The sequence below is a fragment of the Triturus cristatus genome, chromosome 4_2 (genome assembly GCF_964204655.1).
Source record: "Triturus cristatus chromosome 4_2, aTriCri1.1, whole genome shotgun sequence".
NCBI lineage: Eukaryota > Metazoa > Chordata > Amphibia > Caudata > Salamandridae > Triturus > Triturus cristatus.
Window position 1 is genome coordinate 231,789,864 of NC_140586.1, and position 15,778 is coordinate 231,805,641.

General features: G+C 43.9%; 1 protein-coding gene across 2 annotated transcripts in view; it reads right to left on the reverse strand.

Moving 5' to 3' along the window:
* TMPRSS6 (transmembrane serine protease 6) overlaps positions 1 to 15,778 on the reverse strand; it is a 220,698-nt gene that overhangs the window by 88,114 nt on the left and 116,806 nt on the right. For both annotated transcript variants that reach the window (XM_085601346.1, XM_085601345.1), the window contains 2 exons: positions 2,302 to 2,411; positions 139 to 281 (listed from right to left, as the gene is read on the reverse strand). In XM_085601346.1, coding sequence (XP_085457472.1) covers positions 139 to 281; positions 2,302 to 2,411 — 253 coding nt within the window. The remainder of the gene's footprint in view (positions 1 to 138; positions 282 to 2,301; positions 2,412 to 15,778) is intronic.

Genomic DNA, 15,778 nt, shown 5'->3' on the forward strand with positions numbered 1-15,778 from the left:
GAGGGAATATCTATAGAATTGGGGTTTGAGTGAGCAAGAAGATGCCAGCAGATTGGCTCTTCCTCCACATCATAGACAGACGAGAGTGGAGTTTAATGCAGGCGGACAAGTGGTCAGCAAGCTTAGCTGGGTACTCACGGTCGGTCTGGTTGTAGAGACTGTAAGACACCTGCAGGCCTGGCCCTGTCAGAGTGATCTGAGAGCTGAATGAGACAGTGGTGCTGTTGGCGGCCATTGCAATGCGTTCAGCATAGGGCAAGAGGACCCGCATGCCACACATTCTGCAGAGAGAAAGAGAGGAGGCAGGGCATGAGAAATGACAACACAGCAGGCCACCATTCTAGCAGTGACGGGGCCCTTCCCCACTGGTACATAGGTCTTTAGGGCAACAAGACACAACACCTAATGATTTAATTCTGACATCCCTTTCATGGCCAGACAACATGAGACTCAATACTGCAAAATACAACACTGTGTTCACTGCTTTCCCTGCAGGGCATCCATGAAGCTCATTACTTTACCGGTGATACCAAATTTCACTTTATCTCACCTCTTACGGAACCTAATCTTGAGGGTTTCTGAAGTCTCTTCCAGGTACTAAATATGATCTACCCCATTAGAAGGAAGTTGGGATGTCTGTCAGTCAAGCTGAACCAACAGATGCAATTCTTCCCATATACAGACTGAGCCCTATTCATAAAGAGAAACTTGGATGTAAACATATTTTTATGACTGAACTTACTTTTTTACGCCTGCCTGGAATTCACAAAGGGAGTCCTCACAGATGTAATCCCATTTACGAGGGTGGAGATTTTCGCTAGACGTGCAGTGGTCTCCGCATTTGTAAATCCCTCTTAAGAGGCGGCATGTAGGCCTCCTAAGGTGTTATTTGCCTTCGGAGTTTGTGAATGCCCATAAACATGCATGTTTGTGGGAATCCACAACCTCCTCTTTGTTCCCTTGGCACCCTGGAAGGGGGTTAGCGATTTACTCCAGAACAAGGCCTGTGTAACTCCCCTTCCAGTGGTGTAGGGGCAACTGATCATCATCAGATTTGCTGGGGCAGGAGGAAAGGTCTTTCTCTCCATGGGGAACAATTGAGAAAAAATGCGCATTTGCACAGGGCATCCTATTTCCCCTGTGCTGAATTCCCTACACAGGGGGATAAGGCCATACAGTGGGAATAGGAGCCTCCTGCAAAGGTTACATAACCTTCCCAGCAGTACGCCTGAAAACCTGCGCATGGCGCATCTTTCTAAGCATAGTCCCGGGAATGTTTGTGAATATGGGAGAGTCAGAAAAGAACGTGCAAGTGGAAGAGGGGTTCTCTTCAAAGCTTTCCAAACTTCCTTTGTTAAAAGGACCCTTTGTCCTGATTTTCAGCAAAATGAGCCTTGAGTGACATCACCTCAGGCCTCCTCCTGCTACTCTCTGTAGATCTGAAATGCCACCTCTGCACATATAGGACGGGTTCCTTCCTGCCGTTACATCCAGTAGGAAATGAGGGAGGCATAGGATTCTGACGCATTCTCAGCTTTACAAAATGTTGTAGATATGGGTATGTATCAGGTTCCATGAATGTTGCGTGGGAACACCCACAGCAACTCCCATAGAACACCCCTTGCACACAGAGTAATGCGTAAAAGGGGTCCATAATTACAGGGCCATGAAAAGTCATGCAGGGTGGCTTTACGTGATCTTGTAAATATTGGCAAGCCCACTGTGCAGCCAGCGCGTCAAAAAAATGATGCACCTGCAGCGCAATGGGCTTCTTAATGAGGCCTTGAATGTGCATCTCTTCAAGCAGCACCATGCCCATCTGTTACACTCACCAATGTTTGATGCCTATCAAACTGACCCCAGACTTACATGCTCGTGAAATCCCCAATTTAGGTAGCATTCCATTGTTTCGCAATTTGGTTCACGCTCTGTAAATCCTCTTGCATACACACATCCACATTGCTTAATTTGTTTAAATATTTGTTTTTCTTAAGAGCCTGTTGCCAGTGCTGCTATATGCTGGGTTTGACAAATATCAAACCTGCCCAGCATTGATTCCACCCCATGCCTCATCTTCCACCACACTCTACTTCCTTTCTATCTATGCAATTCTTGCAGGTTCTTTTTTTTATGAACCTTCTTTCTCTTTTGCCTTTCTCTCTCTTACTCTGGGTCAAAGTCTGATGATGAAAAATAAATCCCAGTACCCAAAAATAGTGCTGGTGCATACCACCTGCAACATAGGCACTGATGCATTAACACACATAAGACAAAGGCGGGAGAGAGTGACAGTGTACTTACCTCCGGTTCTGAATCAGCCACTGGCCCTGGGTGCAAGGCTTGTCATTATTCCGCCGATCCAGCCAGTAGGCATCAAACCACAGGACAACACCATAGTCGAGGGAGGGAACCTGGTAGGGGACAGAGGTAAAGAAGGGAGATTTGAGACACCTCAATTGAGGCCACGCCTCATAGTGATAGAGATGGTGAAAAAGACTGACACCCAGGGTTGAGTTGAGACTGCTCTGAGACCCACATGGACATCTAAATACAGTCCAGCCAAAAATGCTGAGTTGGTTGAGCATCATCACTAGAGACCTTCGCATAGTCTGCGACGCAGGATATGTATGATTGAGGAATGACAGAGGACTCAGCCTGTCATCTTTTGGAGTTAAGCAACATAAGCAGTTTCATAAGAAAGACGCTACTTAAACTTCACGGAATGTCTAAGGGGCATATTAACAAGTGTCAGCGATAATTATTGCTGGCCGCGCCTAGCGCGAGTTTACCTATCGCCGGCTATCGCTGGAATTCATCGCCAAGCTAGCGCTGGATTTACAACGCTTAGCGCATTGGCAATTAAAATTCCAACGATAGCAGGGAAATGTCCCAACATCGCTGGAAAACCAGTGATGTTCCCTGCAAAACAGCGATGACCTTGCTGATACGACCCTGTGGTCGTAACCCCACATTCCACCTCCCATGCAAAGTATGCCTAACACTGGATTTTAGCAGATGCTAAAATCCAGCGTTAATGGCCGGTTAGCCCGATTTTGTTTATCGCTACGCCGGCCGGGGCATTGTTGTAAATATCGCAAAGCTGCCTTCGCGATATTTTCCCATGTAGTCTATTAGGGCACGCCTACTTTGCATATCATCAACGATGCAATACAAAGCGGGTGCTAAATCACGGAAACACTCGCTAGCGTGTCCTTGGTAATATTGCGATAAAATTATTGCCGCTTTTCGGCCGAAAACGGATGCTAAAGCGGCGATAATTTTATCTCCCCCTCTTGTTAATATTCCCCTAAGTCTGTTGTGCTGTGTAAATTGTCACGGGAAATATTATTTTGAGTAAGAACAGATTTGAATTTTGTATGTTGTGTCGTGCGTACTGTCATGTCATTTTCCTTGATGCAAACCTCAGCCTGAAACAAATCAGACATTGTGATAAATGGTGACCGAAATAAACATGAGGATTGCATAGATTTTCCAATACTGCCTGGTAGCAATAGACATCTCGGAATGACTATTAAGTGCCGAAAGACTACCATCGCGAAACTCATGAAGGGATCAGAATTTGACAACCCAGCAAATATTCTGCCATAGTATGTTGTGGCTCTTACTTCAACCTTGGTCACGGCCATGACCTGCCACTGCAAAGGCTGTGCATATTTACTGTTCTAACTCCAGTCCTGACCAACATGGGCAATCAAGCCAAGTCGTGGTAATAATAGTGACAATGGTCAAAGTAAAAAAAGTTCAATCTTTATTAAGAGTTTCAAATTGGAGGGTTTTTGCTAGTGGAGCCCAGCGGTCCATCTGCCACAGGACTGCAATGTCAATATGGAGTAGCCCTTGCCCCATTTAGGCCTTAGAGACTGTCAGGCACGCAACACCCATAGGGCTAAAATGTCTTTGGGGTATGGTGCTGTATTGAGGATCGTGTGACACCTTCAGCCATTTCTGGCTTTCCATTCACCACAATGCTTTGTTCTGAGACATGTTGTTTTCTTTACATTGAAGTTGGGTCTCAAAAACCCAAAGTGTTACTGAATAAAATTCATGGTTGCCAAAGAAGTCAAGCATTTCATAAGATCAGTTGGATGCTGTGATAGTATATGTTAAAAGGTGGATTTGTTCATTTCTTATACAGTATCTGCTTGATCCACACATGAAACCAAATATGGGCCACGTACAGCTATTTATTAATATTTTTGAATAGCGTATAGAGAGATTGTTTTTGTTAAGCTTAACTAAAAGGCAAGGCAGGTATAGCAGAAGCAGCAAGGCAAACATTTCTAATGGAATAAAAGCCGATTGACTAATGGAAGTGTGAGTGGCAGTGTGTTTGTGTGTGAGTGTGACAGAGTACAAATGTACGCAAGAGTGCAAGAGATATAGTGAGAATGTGTGTTTGAGAGAATGTGTGTGTGTGTGAGTGTATTTGTGCTATGCATGCAAGTGTGCAGCTGGTCTGGCATACTGGAGGTTATTTGCCTTATGGACAAGGGCACTAATAGCCTATGGATGGGAGGTGTTACCTAGGGCAAACTGCAGGCCCCGACATGCTCCTATTAAGATACCACCATTGGCTGTGGTTACTCAAGCTGTTTAACTGAGAAAGCTGCCAGCCCAGTCATACCCAGTGGCAAGGACACAGAACATGCGCCACCACACCTGGCCGAAGGCCCTAACATGATTCACTTAATTCTTAGCATATGGGGTGGATCCATAGCAAACGGTTGTACTCATTTTATAGGGGGTGTGATTGGCAAAATGCTGACCCTTGTATACCGGAGGGACTTTTTAGAGGTACTCATGACTGTGACTGAAGTATCAATGGTAAACTTCTGCCACTCTCATATTGAATGTACTCTTTGGCAAAAGGGGCTCACTCATGAAAAAAGGATGACCTTGGTATAGTGTAAGTAATTTCTGACTTAAGATACTTGAACAAAACGAGATCTACTCCTAGGAAAGGGCAGGCTTACCTGGTGCACCATGAAAGTACTGGAATATTTCATGAATGCCCTATAAAGGTCTATGGTGTTTTAGCAAATTGGATCCCAAAGGTTTCAAAAAATTCTTAGGGAAGAAGTATACTCTCCTTTAAATCCTTAACAATAAATCTGTTAACTTGTTTTGTTTGCTGGAATTTAGGGGAGGTATTGCACTCCAACACTTACATAGATCTTTTTCTCTTATAATGGCTATGAGGTCATCTCTGAGCTTATTTCAGGAAATGCTTGTCCTTCCCCATTGCTGGGAGCAGGACTGGCTTCAGGAAGGTGCGATCAGTGCAGCCGCACCTGGCGTTGACATTCGTGGCAGGCGTTGTGTTTAAAAATAATTTTTGGTTTGAAATTTAAAAGCACATGAACTTACTTGTGTATCAGGCAACAATAAAATTGTCAAGATAACTCTGGTGATTATTGTTCCTACTGATAAGAGTTTGGAATGTTGTCTAGTGGCCATTTTGGCTCCTCATAAAGTAGCGTATAGGGCAATGTGCCTGCTGCAAAGAACATGTACCATGCAGATCACAGAAGTGAGTGTGAGTGAACTATGAGTAGTACTATAAAATAATGAAATGTAAATCAGAGAGTGACTATGGATTGATGAGGTGCACTGTTGGAGAGTGGTAGATTGGGAATTCATAGAGAAGGAAGTTATGGGGGAGGAGACTGCCAAAAAAGACTAGGGGCCTCATTTATGAGAAGTGTGGGCACGCTGCGACAAAGCAGCGATGAGGCACTTCTCAGTGCTCCCTCCTTGCGACACGATGGATGCATCATATTTACTGTTTGACACATCATGTTGCAAGGAACGACAGATGCGTCAGTATTACTGACGTATCTGGCGGCGCAAAACTAACACATTGCTGGAGCTGCGTTGGAAGTGTGATGCAACTCCAGCAATTAAGGGAGAGGCTCATGATTATAGCACTGCATCACCCTTATACCTGCTATGAACCAGGTGTAAGGATTTAGGGCAATGGCGTCCTAGAAGTGGCACACTGAAATCTTACAGATTTCAAAGCACCACTTCTACGAGGCTTAGATGCGAGGAAACGCCCACCCTGCATACATTATACCTGACGCAGTAATAATGTAGTGCAGGAGTTTACATAGTGACACATCTGCCTACTTTGTAAATAGGGTGCAATATGGCACATTTTTTACGCTGCCCGTGAGCCACAAAAAGTAATGCACCGGCGGCACAAAAGTGTCGCAGGGGCTCATAAATAAGCCCTTAAGACTATTTTAATGGCCGCCACCAGCGCTCAAGCCGGCCCTGACTGGGAATCTTATCCTGAAGTTCGGGTCTAGTTGCGCCCCTAGTGACTGTCAATTGATTTCTTTGTCTGGGAATGCCATGCGAGGCACAGCAGCATAGGGCTAGGAACAGAGACTATGGCCAGATTCAAAAGGAGAAAGCTCCTTGCATTTCAAAGCTTTGGTCCTATTTTACTTTTCTGACAGAAACTCTCACTTTTGATCTTTTTTTCCAGAAAAACATAAAGAATGTAGAACTGGGCCAAAAAACATGGTGCCTACATGGAATCCTGGTATGTCTCTTTAGTGCATCCGCCACATCAATGGATGCACTGATGGCATAAAGCAGGCGGGGATTTCTCGATATGACGGGCTGACAACTCATTTATAACTCACCTCCTAAATGTTTACACACACATTGTATGGAACTGAAAGTTTCGGGCTACATTTTTTTCAAATGAAATGTTTCAAATGTTTTGCCTTATATGATAGCTATTAAGCTAGCCTTCCTAATCGCAGGCAACATACAATTTTATAAAATATGTTACCTGGAAGAAAATTATTTTACAATTAAGAACATCCAACCGAGCCATTAATTATATGATGTGTGTAGGCTAAAACATAAAAGACCACGATTCTTCATTTTTAAAAAGTCATATTTGAACAAAAAACAATTTACAGGTCATTTTAAACTTCTCCCGCAGGGTATGTACAAGAGCTGAGACACAGTTAGGGTCCATCTGGCGCCATTTCTAAGCCCATTGTGTGTACTTTGTTTTTATTTTTCTTTGCGCCCAGTAAATTATGCCATAATAACACGTTTGAAGAAAAAGTGAAGAGTTATAATTTAGAAAGAAAGAAAGAGATTTTTTTAATCAACCCGTCAAACAGCCTTTTTTCTACAATTAGACTCTCAGTGTCTAAAAAAAGTCCCTTTCTATCAGTAACAGAAGTCCCTGGGAAACTGAACACGATCTGAGAGGAGTGAAAATGAACTATATGTTTATATTTTCATTTACAAAATGGCTGCAAGACATGTAAAATGCCCCCTCTCTACACAGCGAGACTAATGTCTAAGATACGAAAGAAGGAAATTGTTAGGTTTAAAAACCGTGAATGATGCGCTCTAAAAAGAGGGATGCCTAGCTCGCCCTAGCTCATACAGAACCTGACGAGAGAATCGGACCTTGGGGATTGGGTGGGTAAGGGGTGCTTGCTGGGATGGGGTGAAGGTATAATCTCCCTGGAAAGGAAAATTGCAGTATAACAAGGAGATTGTTGTTATTGGAGACCATTACATCATTATGTGAGCTGAAGTCTACAAATCGAGCAAGAACCAAAATGCAATGTGTCAATGTTTGGTAGGTTTATACTCCGAAAAAGGAGTTTAAGAGGGAAAATCAACCAGGCCACCCTCCACTCAATCAATGATACACAATGCAAGACCTGGTGATATCAAAGCACTTCTTCCAATTAAACGGGATTGTTAACAGGGTAATATAAACATCTGTTATACCCTCAACAGTAGTTCATGTCATGAACTATCAGTAACATCCCTAGTGCCACAAAATTTAATATTTCCCAAAGACAAATATTAAAAAAAGGCAACCAAACATGTGCAATTTATTCCACCTAGAACATAAACAAGAAAAAGTGTGGAGAAAGAGAAAGCATCTCACGTGCGCAACACCAGAGGAGCTGCTGGCTGGTTCTCGCCAGTGTGCTCACGAGTTTCTCATCATCGATGTCTTTCTCATGAAAATAATGATGTGAAAAAATCATGTGTAAAATAAACCGGGGAGGATTTGTTTAGGCAGCCCAAAACCAACAAAAGGAGAAAAAAGAAAGGAAGACCCGTGTGGTCTTGCAGGTAAGATTAGGTATGACCCACGTATATAATTCCAACTGTTTTATTCCGCTCTGTGAGTCATCCCAAGGTTAAAAACACGGTCATGTTCTGTAACCACATTTATGAATGGCCAACATGTTTCATTGCCTACTTATCTTTGCGGCAAATTCATCAGGGCGTCATGGAACTGCAATCGCTTCCCTGGATTTAATCTATTTAGAGACAGAAATCACTGCACGTATGCAGGGAACATAAAAACACATGTAAGGTTGACAAATACATGAAGGAGCCAAATTACACCCCACATAAAAACATAGAGACAAACAACCTTCCAGAAAGGACAGTATATGGAGTGTCGATGGAAATTACCTAGTGAAAGCCAAGGGCCCATGTACCAGCTCTCACGTTGTTAATGTTTTAGAAGAGCACTGTCAGTTGCTCTCCTAGTCCTAGTACAAAGCACATCCGTTGTTTATGTGTTGCTTAAACCTTCATCTGTAGAGACAAATATGAGGAACAAACAATTTAGGAAGTCCCTACACCTTGACCCTAATAAAAGCTAACTCTTAGCATTCATAGTCCACAAACAGGGGATAGTCAGCAAAGAGGGGATAGTGTCTCCACTTATATCCTGTCACTAACCCACCAACGTATTCAAACAGGGTACAGGCGGTAATATAATTCACACGGTATATGGGCATCCAACATACATCAGTTTTAAAAAAAAAAAAAAACCTAATTCTCCCACGTACTGTCTGCTAACCCTTCGTGATATTTCTCTATCACCCTGTTTAAAAATGAATGAGGTTACTACATCGAATTTTCTACGTTTCGCTATTTACCAGTGGCACCGCAAATGTTAATCCGGACCTAGCCGGTCTCACCATAAGGTTTAGGAGCTCGCGCCGTAACTCATTCCAGGAACAACCAGACGGGATGCGCGGCCGGGATTTAAGCCGGCAGCGCGTCCCGAGCACTTCCGGGTCGGAACTACTCTTCCGGGTCACTGCAGGGGCGCTAATTCAGAGACCCACAAGGCGGCCATCTTGTAGTGGCCAGGTTTTAACTGAGTAAATGCCCGACGCGCTAATCTATGAACTGATCTGACATGTGTTTATCGTTTGTAAAGACTGATATTCAGAGGAGGATATTGGATATTTTAAATTATTCAGAAGTGAATGAAACAGTACAAATAACAAACGCATAGCACAGTTGATTCCAAATTTGATTAAGATAATCACTTAGAATATGTCCTGCCAAACAAGAGCATGTTACTAAGGAATGGAGCACTGAATTCATCTAATATATGTGTTCCCCAAACATCAGGGCCTCCAATATTGTCTTTCAAACGCTCTCATTGTCTGGAGATCTCATTCCACTCGATCTGATCATTAAGGCCAATCTGATCAACCTTTTCAGAATAAATCCAGCGAGCCTCTTTCACTGCGAGTATGTTCTCGATCTGATTCACATTACCCATCACTTTTTCCAACACCACCCATTTTACAGCTTTGCAGTTGTGCTGATGATCCTTGTAATGTTGAACCAACTTCGTAGTCAATTTGCCATTCTTAATGGTGCTAAGATGCTCTTGTATCCTCACTTTAATTTTTCTTGTGGTGAGGCCAATGTAGTGAAGCCCACATGGGCAGGTTAGCCTGTAAATGGTATTAGATGAGTTGCAATTACTGAACTTGTTTAAGTACCAAGTTCGTCCATCCTGCAACTGTACACTAGTTGTCTTCTCAGTTAATTCACAAACAGAACAACCGCCACACGGGTAGTGCCCAGGGGGAATGGATGTATTGGTCACTTGTGATTGAGGCCTTGTATGGACAAGTCTGTCTTTAAGGTTCTGAGCTCTTCTAAAAGCAAAACGAGGTGCAGGCATTTTGTACTCGCTAGTAGATAACAGCGACCAATGCTTTCTAATGGCCTGGCGAATTTTCGTCGCAAGGGGGTCAAAGGTAAGCACTATAGGTAGACACTCAGCTGTTTCCCTTGAACTCCTTTCCAACAAGGCTTCACGTGGGGTGTTCTGAGCCCTCTTGCGGGCTCTGTTGACAATTTTCCTAGGGTAGACCCTTTGCACCAATTTCTCAGTGAGACCCTCAGACTGTTTCAGAAAATCGGCAGTCGAAGAACAGTTTCTGCGATAACGCAGAAACTGTCCTACCGGGAGATTGTCCCTCAATGCTCTGGGGTGAAAGGATTGGTAATGCAAGAGAGAGTTTTTATTTGTGGGTTTCTGGTGAACAGTCGAGGTTAACTTATCACCACTCACAGTGATATCCAGGTCCAAGTACGTTACTTTCTCGGTGCTCATACTCCATGTGAACTTCAGGCACTCATCACAGTTATTAAGCCATTCCAAGAACTCACACAGATGGCTCCGAGTACCAGTCCATATGCACAGAACATCATCAATATACCGCTTCCAGAGGCTGATGTGCCCCTGGAAGGGGTTAGATGGATGGTATAGATGATGCTCTTCAAACTGGCCCACATAGATGCAGGCCAGACTAGGTGCAAAGGTGGCACCCATAGAAGTCCCGAATGTTTGTAGGAACATGTCATCCTTATAGGCAAAATAATTGCGGGTTAATGCCACCTCTATGCATTGCTAACAAAGGACTGGGGGGTGTCGTAAAACCAATCCTGACCACCAAGAGCGCGTGCTGCTGCCACCAGCGTTGCGTCTTGGGGGATACTTGTATACAACGACTCAATATCGATAGTTACAAGTATCTGTTGCAATGTATCAAATTGTAGATCTTGGATGATATTCAGGATGTCCGTGGTGTCCTGGACATAAGACAGTTGTTTAAGTACCGATTCTCTAAGGAAGAAATCAGCAAATTGGGATAATGGTTCAAGCACCGAGGAGATCCCCGACACTATGGGGCGTCCTGGGGGGGGCCGTTGTGTCTTATGGATTTTCGGCAAGATGTAAAATGCCGGGATCCTGGGTTTTGTGTTGACTAAGAAGTCAGCTTCCTTGCTAGTAATCCAATTTTTTTCTCTGGCTTGTCCTACCATAGTAGTGATAATACCCAACAGTTCAGTTGTGGGATCCCTAGTCAAGGGTTGATAGTTCTTTCTCTCATCAAGAAGCCTACGAACCTCTCTCTCATAGTCCACGGTATTCATAAGGACAATAGCCCCACCCTTATCGGCCGATTTTATTGTGAGGGATAAGTTTTTTTGCAAAGATGTCAAAGCATGCCAATTGTTCTTAGTCATGTTGCTGAATACATTTCTTTGTTCTGTTTCTTCAAGCAACCTAATCTCATCCAGAACCTTTCTTTCGAAAACAATAACTTCAGGACCTACTGCATGACTGGGGGGACAAAAGTGAGAGGGTCGATGTAAGTTAGTAGTAAACAATGATGGGGGGTCTGAGTCTTTCTGTGCAAAAAACTTTTTGAGTTTGATCTTCCTCATTGCCTCCTGCACCTCCATTCTGCACTTAAAAGAATCATGCCGGGGAGTTGGAACATAACCCAGACCCTTATTAAGCACTCTTAGTTCATCAGTTGTTAACTGGTGATCTGACAAATTGACTACGATGTTGTTTATATAGGCATTCTGCCCCTGCTCCTGGTTACACGGGGGGAGAATGATTGCCATGTCTGGGACTGATTCTGACGTCCTCGACCTCGACCCCTCGGTCCTCCCCCTCTGTTTCCTCTCTGGCTTTGGACTAAAAAAGAACGTAATAAACCACCCAGGTCCTGATTGGATTGAACCTGTGGGTTGAATCTTACTCTCCCTGGTTCAGGGGCTGATATCCCCTCTTCCTCCTCACTAGAGGTATTGTCGAATGTCCAATTCTGAGGAGTGCGCCTAGCTTGTACTCGGCCTCCCCTCTGAAACCTATTCTGTGGTGCCTGTTCACTATCCTGCTGATAGTACTTATCTTCCTCCTAGTGAGGAGGAAGAGGGGATATCAGCCCCTGAACCAGGGAGAGTAAGATTCAACCCACAGGTTCAATCCAATCAGGACCTGGGTGGTTTATTACGTTCTTTTTTAGTCCAAAGCCAGAGAGGAAACAGAGGGGGAGGACCGAGGGGTCGAGGTCGAGGACGTCAGAATCAGTCCCAGACATGGCAATCATTCTCCCCCCGTGTAACCAGGAGCAGGGGCAGAATGCCTGTATAAACAACATCGTAGTCAATTTGTCAGATCACCAGTTAACAACTGATGAACTAAGAGTGCTTAATAAGGGTCTGGGTTATGTTCCAACTCCCCGGCATGATTCTTTTAAGTGCAGAATGGAGGTGCAGGAGGCAATGAGGAAGATCAAACTCAAAAAGTTTTTTGCACAGAAAGACTCGGACCCCCCATCATTGTTTACTACTAACTTACATCGACCCTCTCACTTTTGTCCCCCCAGTCATGCAGTAGGTCCTGAAGTTATTGTTTTCGAAAGAAAGGTTCTGGATGAGATTAGGTTGCTTGAAGAAACAGAACAAAGAAATGTATTCAGCAACATGACTAAGAACGATTGGCATGCTTTGACATCTTTGCAAAAAAACTTATCCCTCACAATAAAATCGGCCGATAAGGGTGGGGCTATTGTCCTTATGAATACCGTGGACTATGAGAGAGAGGTTCGTAGGCTTCTTGATGAGAGAAAGAACTATCAACCCTTGACTAGGGATCCCACAACTGAACTGTTGGGTATTATCACTACTATGGTAGGACAAGCCAGAGAAAAAAATTGGATTACTAGCAAGGAAGCTGACTTCTTAGTCAACACAAAACCCAGGATCCCGGCATTTTACATCTTGCCGAAAATCCATAAGACACAACGGCCCCCCCCAGGACGCCCCATAGTGTCGGGGATCTCCTCGGTGCTTGAACCATTATCCCAATTTGCTGATTTCTTCCTTAGAGAATCGGTACTTAAACAACTGTCTTATGTCCAGGACACCACGGACATCCTGAATATCATCCAAGATCTACAATTTGATACATTGCAACAGATACTTGTAACTATCGATATTGAGTCGTTGTATACAAGTATCCCCCAAGACGCAACGCTGGTGGCAGCAGCACGCGCTCTTGGTGGTCAGGATTGGTTTTACGACACCCCCCAGTCCTTTGTTATGCAATGCATAGAGGTGGCATTAACCCGCAATTATTTTGCCTATAAGGATGACATGTTCCTACAAACATCCGGGACTTCTATGGGTGCCACCTTTGCACCTAGTCTGGCCTGCATCTATGTGGGCCAGTTTGAAGAGCATCATCTATACCATCCATCTAACCCCTTCCAGGGGCACATCAGCCTCTGGAAGCGGTATATTGATGATGTTCTGTGCATATGGACTGGTACTCGGAGCCATCTGTGTGAGTTCTTGGAATGGCTTAATAACTGTGATGAGTGCCTGAAGTTCACATGGAGTATGAGCACCGAGAAAGTAACGTACTTGGACCTGGATATCACTGTGAGTGGTGATAAGTTAACCTCGACTGTTCACCAGAAACCCACAAATAAAAACTCTCTCTTGCATTACCAATCCTTTCACCCCAGAGCATTGAGGGACAATCTCCCGGTAGGACAGTTTCCGCGTTATCCCAGAAACTGTTCTTCGACTGCCGATTTTCTGAAACAGTCTGAGGGTCTCACTGAGAAATTGGTGCAAAGGGCCTACCCTAGGAAAATTGTCAACAGAGCCCGCAAGAGGGCTCAGAACACCCCACGTGAAGCCTTGTTGGAAAGGAGTTCAAGGGAAACAGCTGAGTGTCTACCTATAGTGCTTACCTTTGACCCCCTTGCGACGAAAATTCGCCAGGCCATTAGAAAGCATTGGTCGCTGTTATCTACTAGCGAGTACAAAATGCCTGCACCTCGTTTTGCTTTTAGAAGAGCTCAGAACCTTAAAGACAGACTTGTCCATACAAGGCCTCAATCACAAGTGACCAATACATCCATTCCCCCTGGGCACTACCCGTGTGGCGGTTGTTCTGTTTGTGAATTAACTGAGAAGACAACTAGTGTACAGTTGCAGGATGGATGAACTTGGTACTTAAACAAGTTCAGTAATTGCAACTCATCTAATACCATTTACAGGCTAACCTGCCCATGTGGGCTTCACTACATTGGCCTCACCACAAGAAAAATTAAAGTGAGGATACAAGAGCATCTTAGCACCATTAAGAATGGCAAATTGACTACGAAGTTGGTTCAACATTACAAGGATCATCAGCACAACTGCAAAGCTGTAAAATGGGTGGTGTTGGAAAAAGTGATGGGTAATGTGAATCAGATCGAGAACATACTCGCAGTGAAAGAGGCTCGCTGGATTTATTCTGAAAAGGTTGATCAGATTGGCCTTAATGATCAGATCGAGTGGAATGAGATCTCCAGACAATGAGAGCGTTTGAAAGACAATATTGGAGGCCCTGATGTTTGGGGAACACATATATTAGATGAATTCAGTGCTCCATTCCTTAGTAACATGCTCTTGTTTGGCAGGACATATTCTAAGTGATTATCTTAATCAAATTTGGAATCAACTGTGCTATGCGTTTGTTATTTGTACTGTTTCATTCACTTCTGAATAATTTAAAATATCCAATATCCTCCTCTGAATATCAGTCTTTACAAACGATAAACACATGTCAGATCAGTTCATAGATTAGCGCGTCGGGCATTTACTCAGTTAAAACCTGGCCACTACAAGATGGCCGCCTTGTGGGTCTCTGAATTAGCGCCCCTGCAGTGACCCGGAAGAGTAGTTCCGACCCGGAAGTGCTCGGGACGCGCTGCCGGCTTAAATCCCGGCCGCGCATCCCGTCTGGTTGTTCCTGGAATGAGTTACGGCGCGAGCTCCTAAACCTTATGGTGAGACCGGCTAGGTCCGGATTAACATTTGCGGTGCCACTGGTAAATAGCGAAACGTAGAAAATTCGAGGTAGTAACCTCATTCATTTTTAAACAGGGTGATAGAGAAATATCACGAAGGGTTAGCAGACAGTACGTGGGAGAATTAGGTTTGTTTTTTTTAAAAAAACTGATGTATGTTGGATGCCCATATACCGTGTGAATTATATTACCGCCTGTACCCTGTTTGAATACGTTGGTGGGTTAGTGACAGGATATAAGTGGAGACACTATCCCCTCTTTGCTGACTATCCCCTGTTTGTGGACTATGAATGCTAAGAGTTAGCTTTTATTAGGGTCAAGGTGTAGGGACTTCCTAAATTGTTTGTTCCTCATATTTGTCTCTACAGATGAAGGTTTAAGCAACACATAAACAACGGATGTGCTTTGTACTAGGAGTAGGAGAGCAACTGACAGTGCTCTTCTAAAACATTAACAACGTGAGAGCTGGTACATGGGCCCTTGGCTTTCACTAGGTAATTTCCATCGACACTCCATATACTGTCCTTTCTGGAAGGTTGTTTGTCTCTATGTTTTTATGTGGGGTGTAATTTGGCTCCTTCATGTATTTGTCAACCTTACATGTGTTTTTATGTTCCCTGCATACGTGCAGTGATTTCTGTCTCTAAATAGATTAAATCCAGGGAAGCGATTGCAGTTCCATGACGCCCTGATGAATTTGCCGCAAAGATAAGTAGGCAATGAAACATGTTGGCCATTCATAAATGTGGTTACAGAACATGACCGTGTTTTTAACC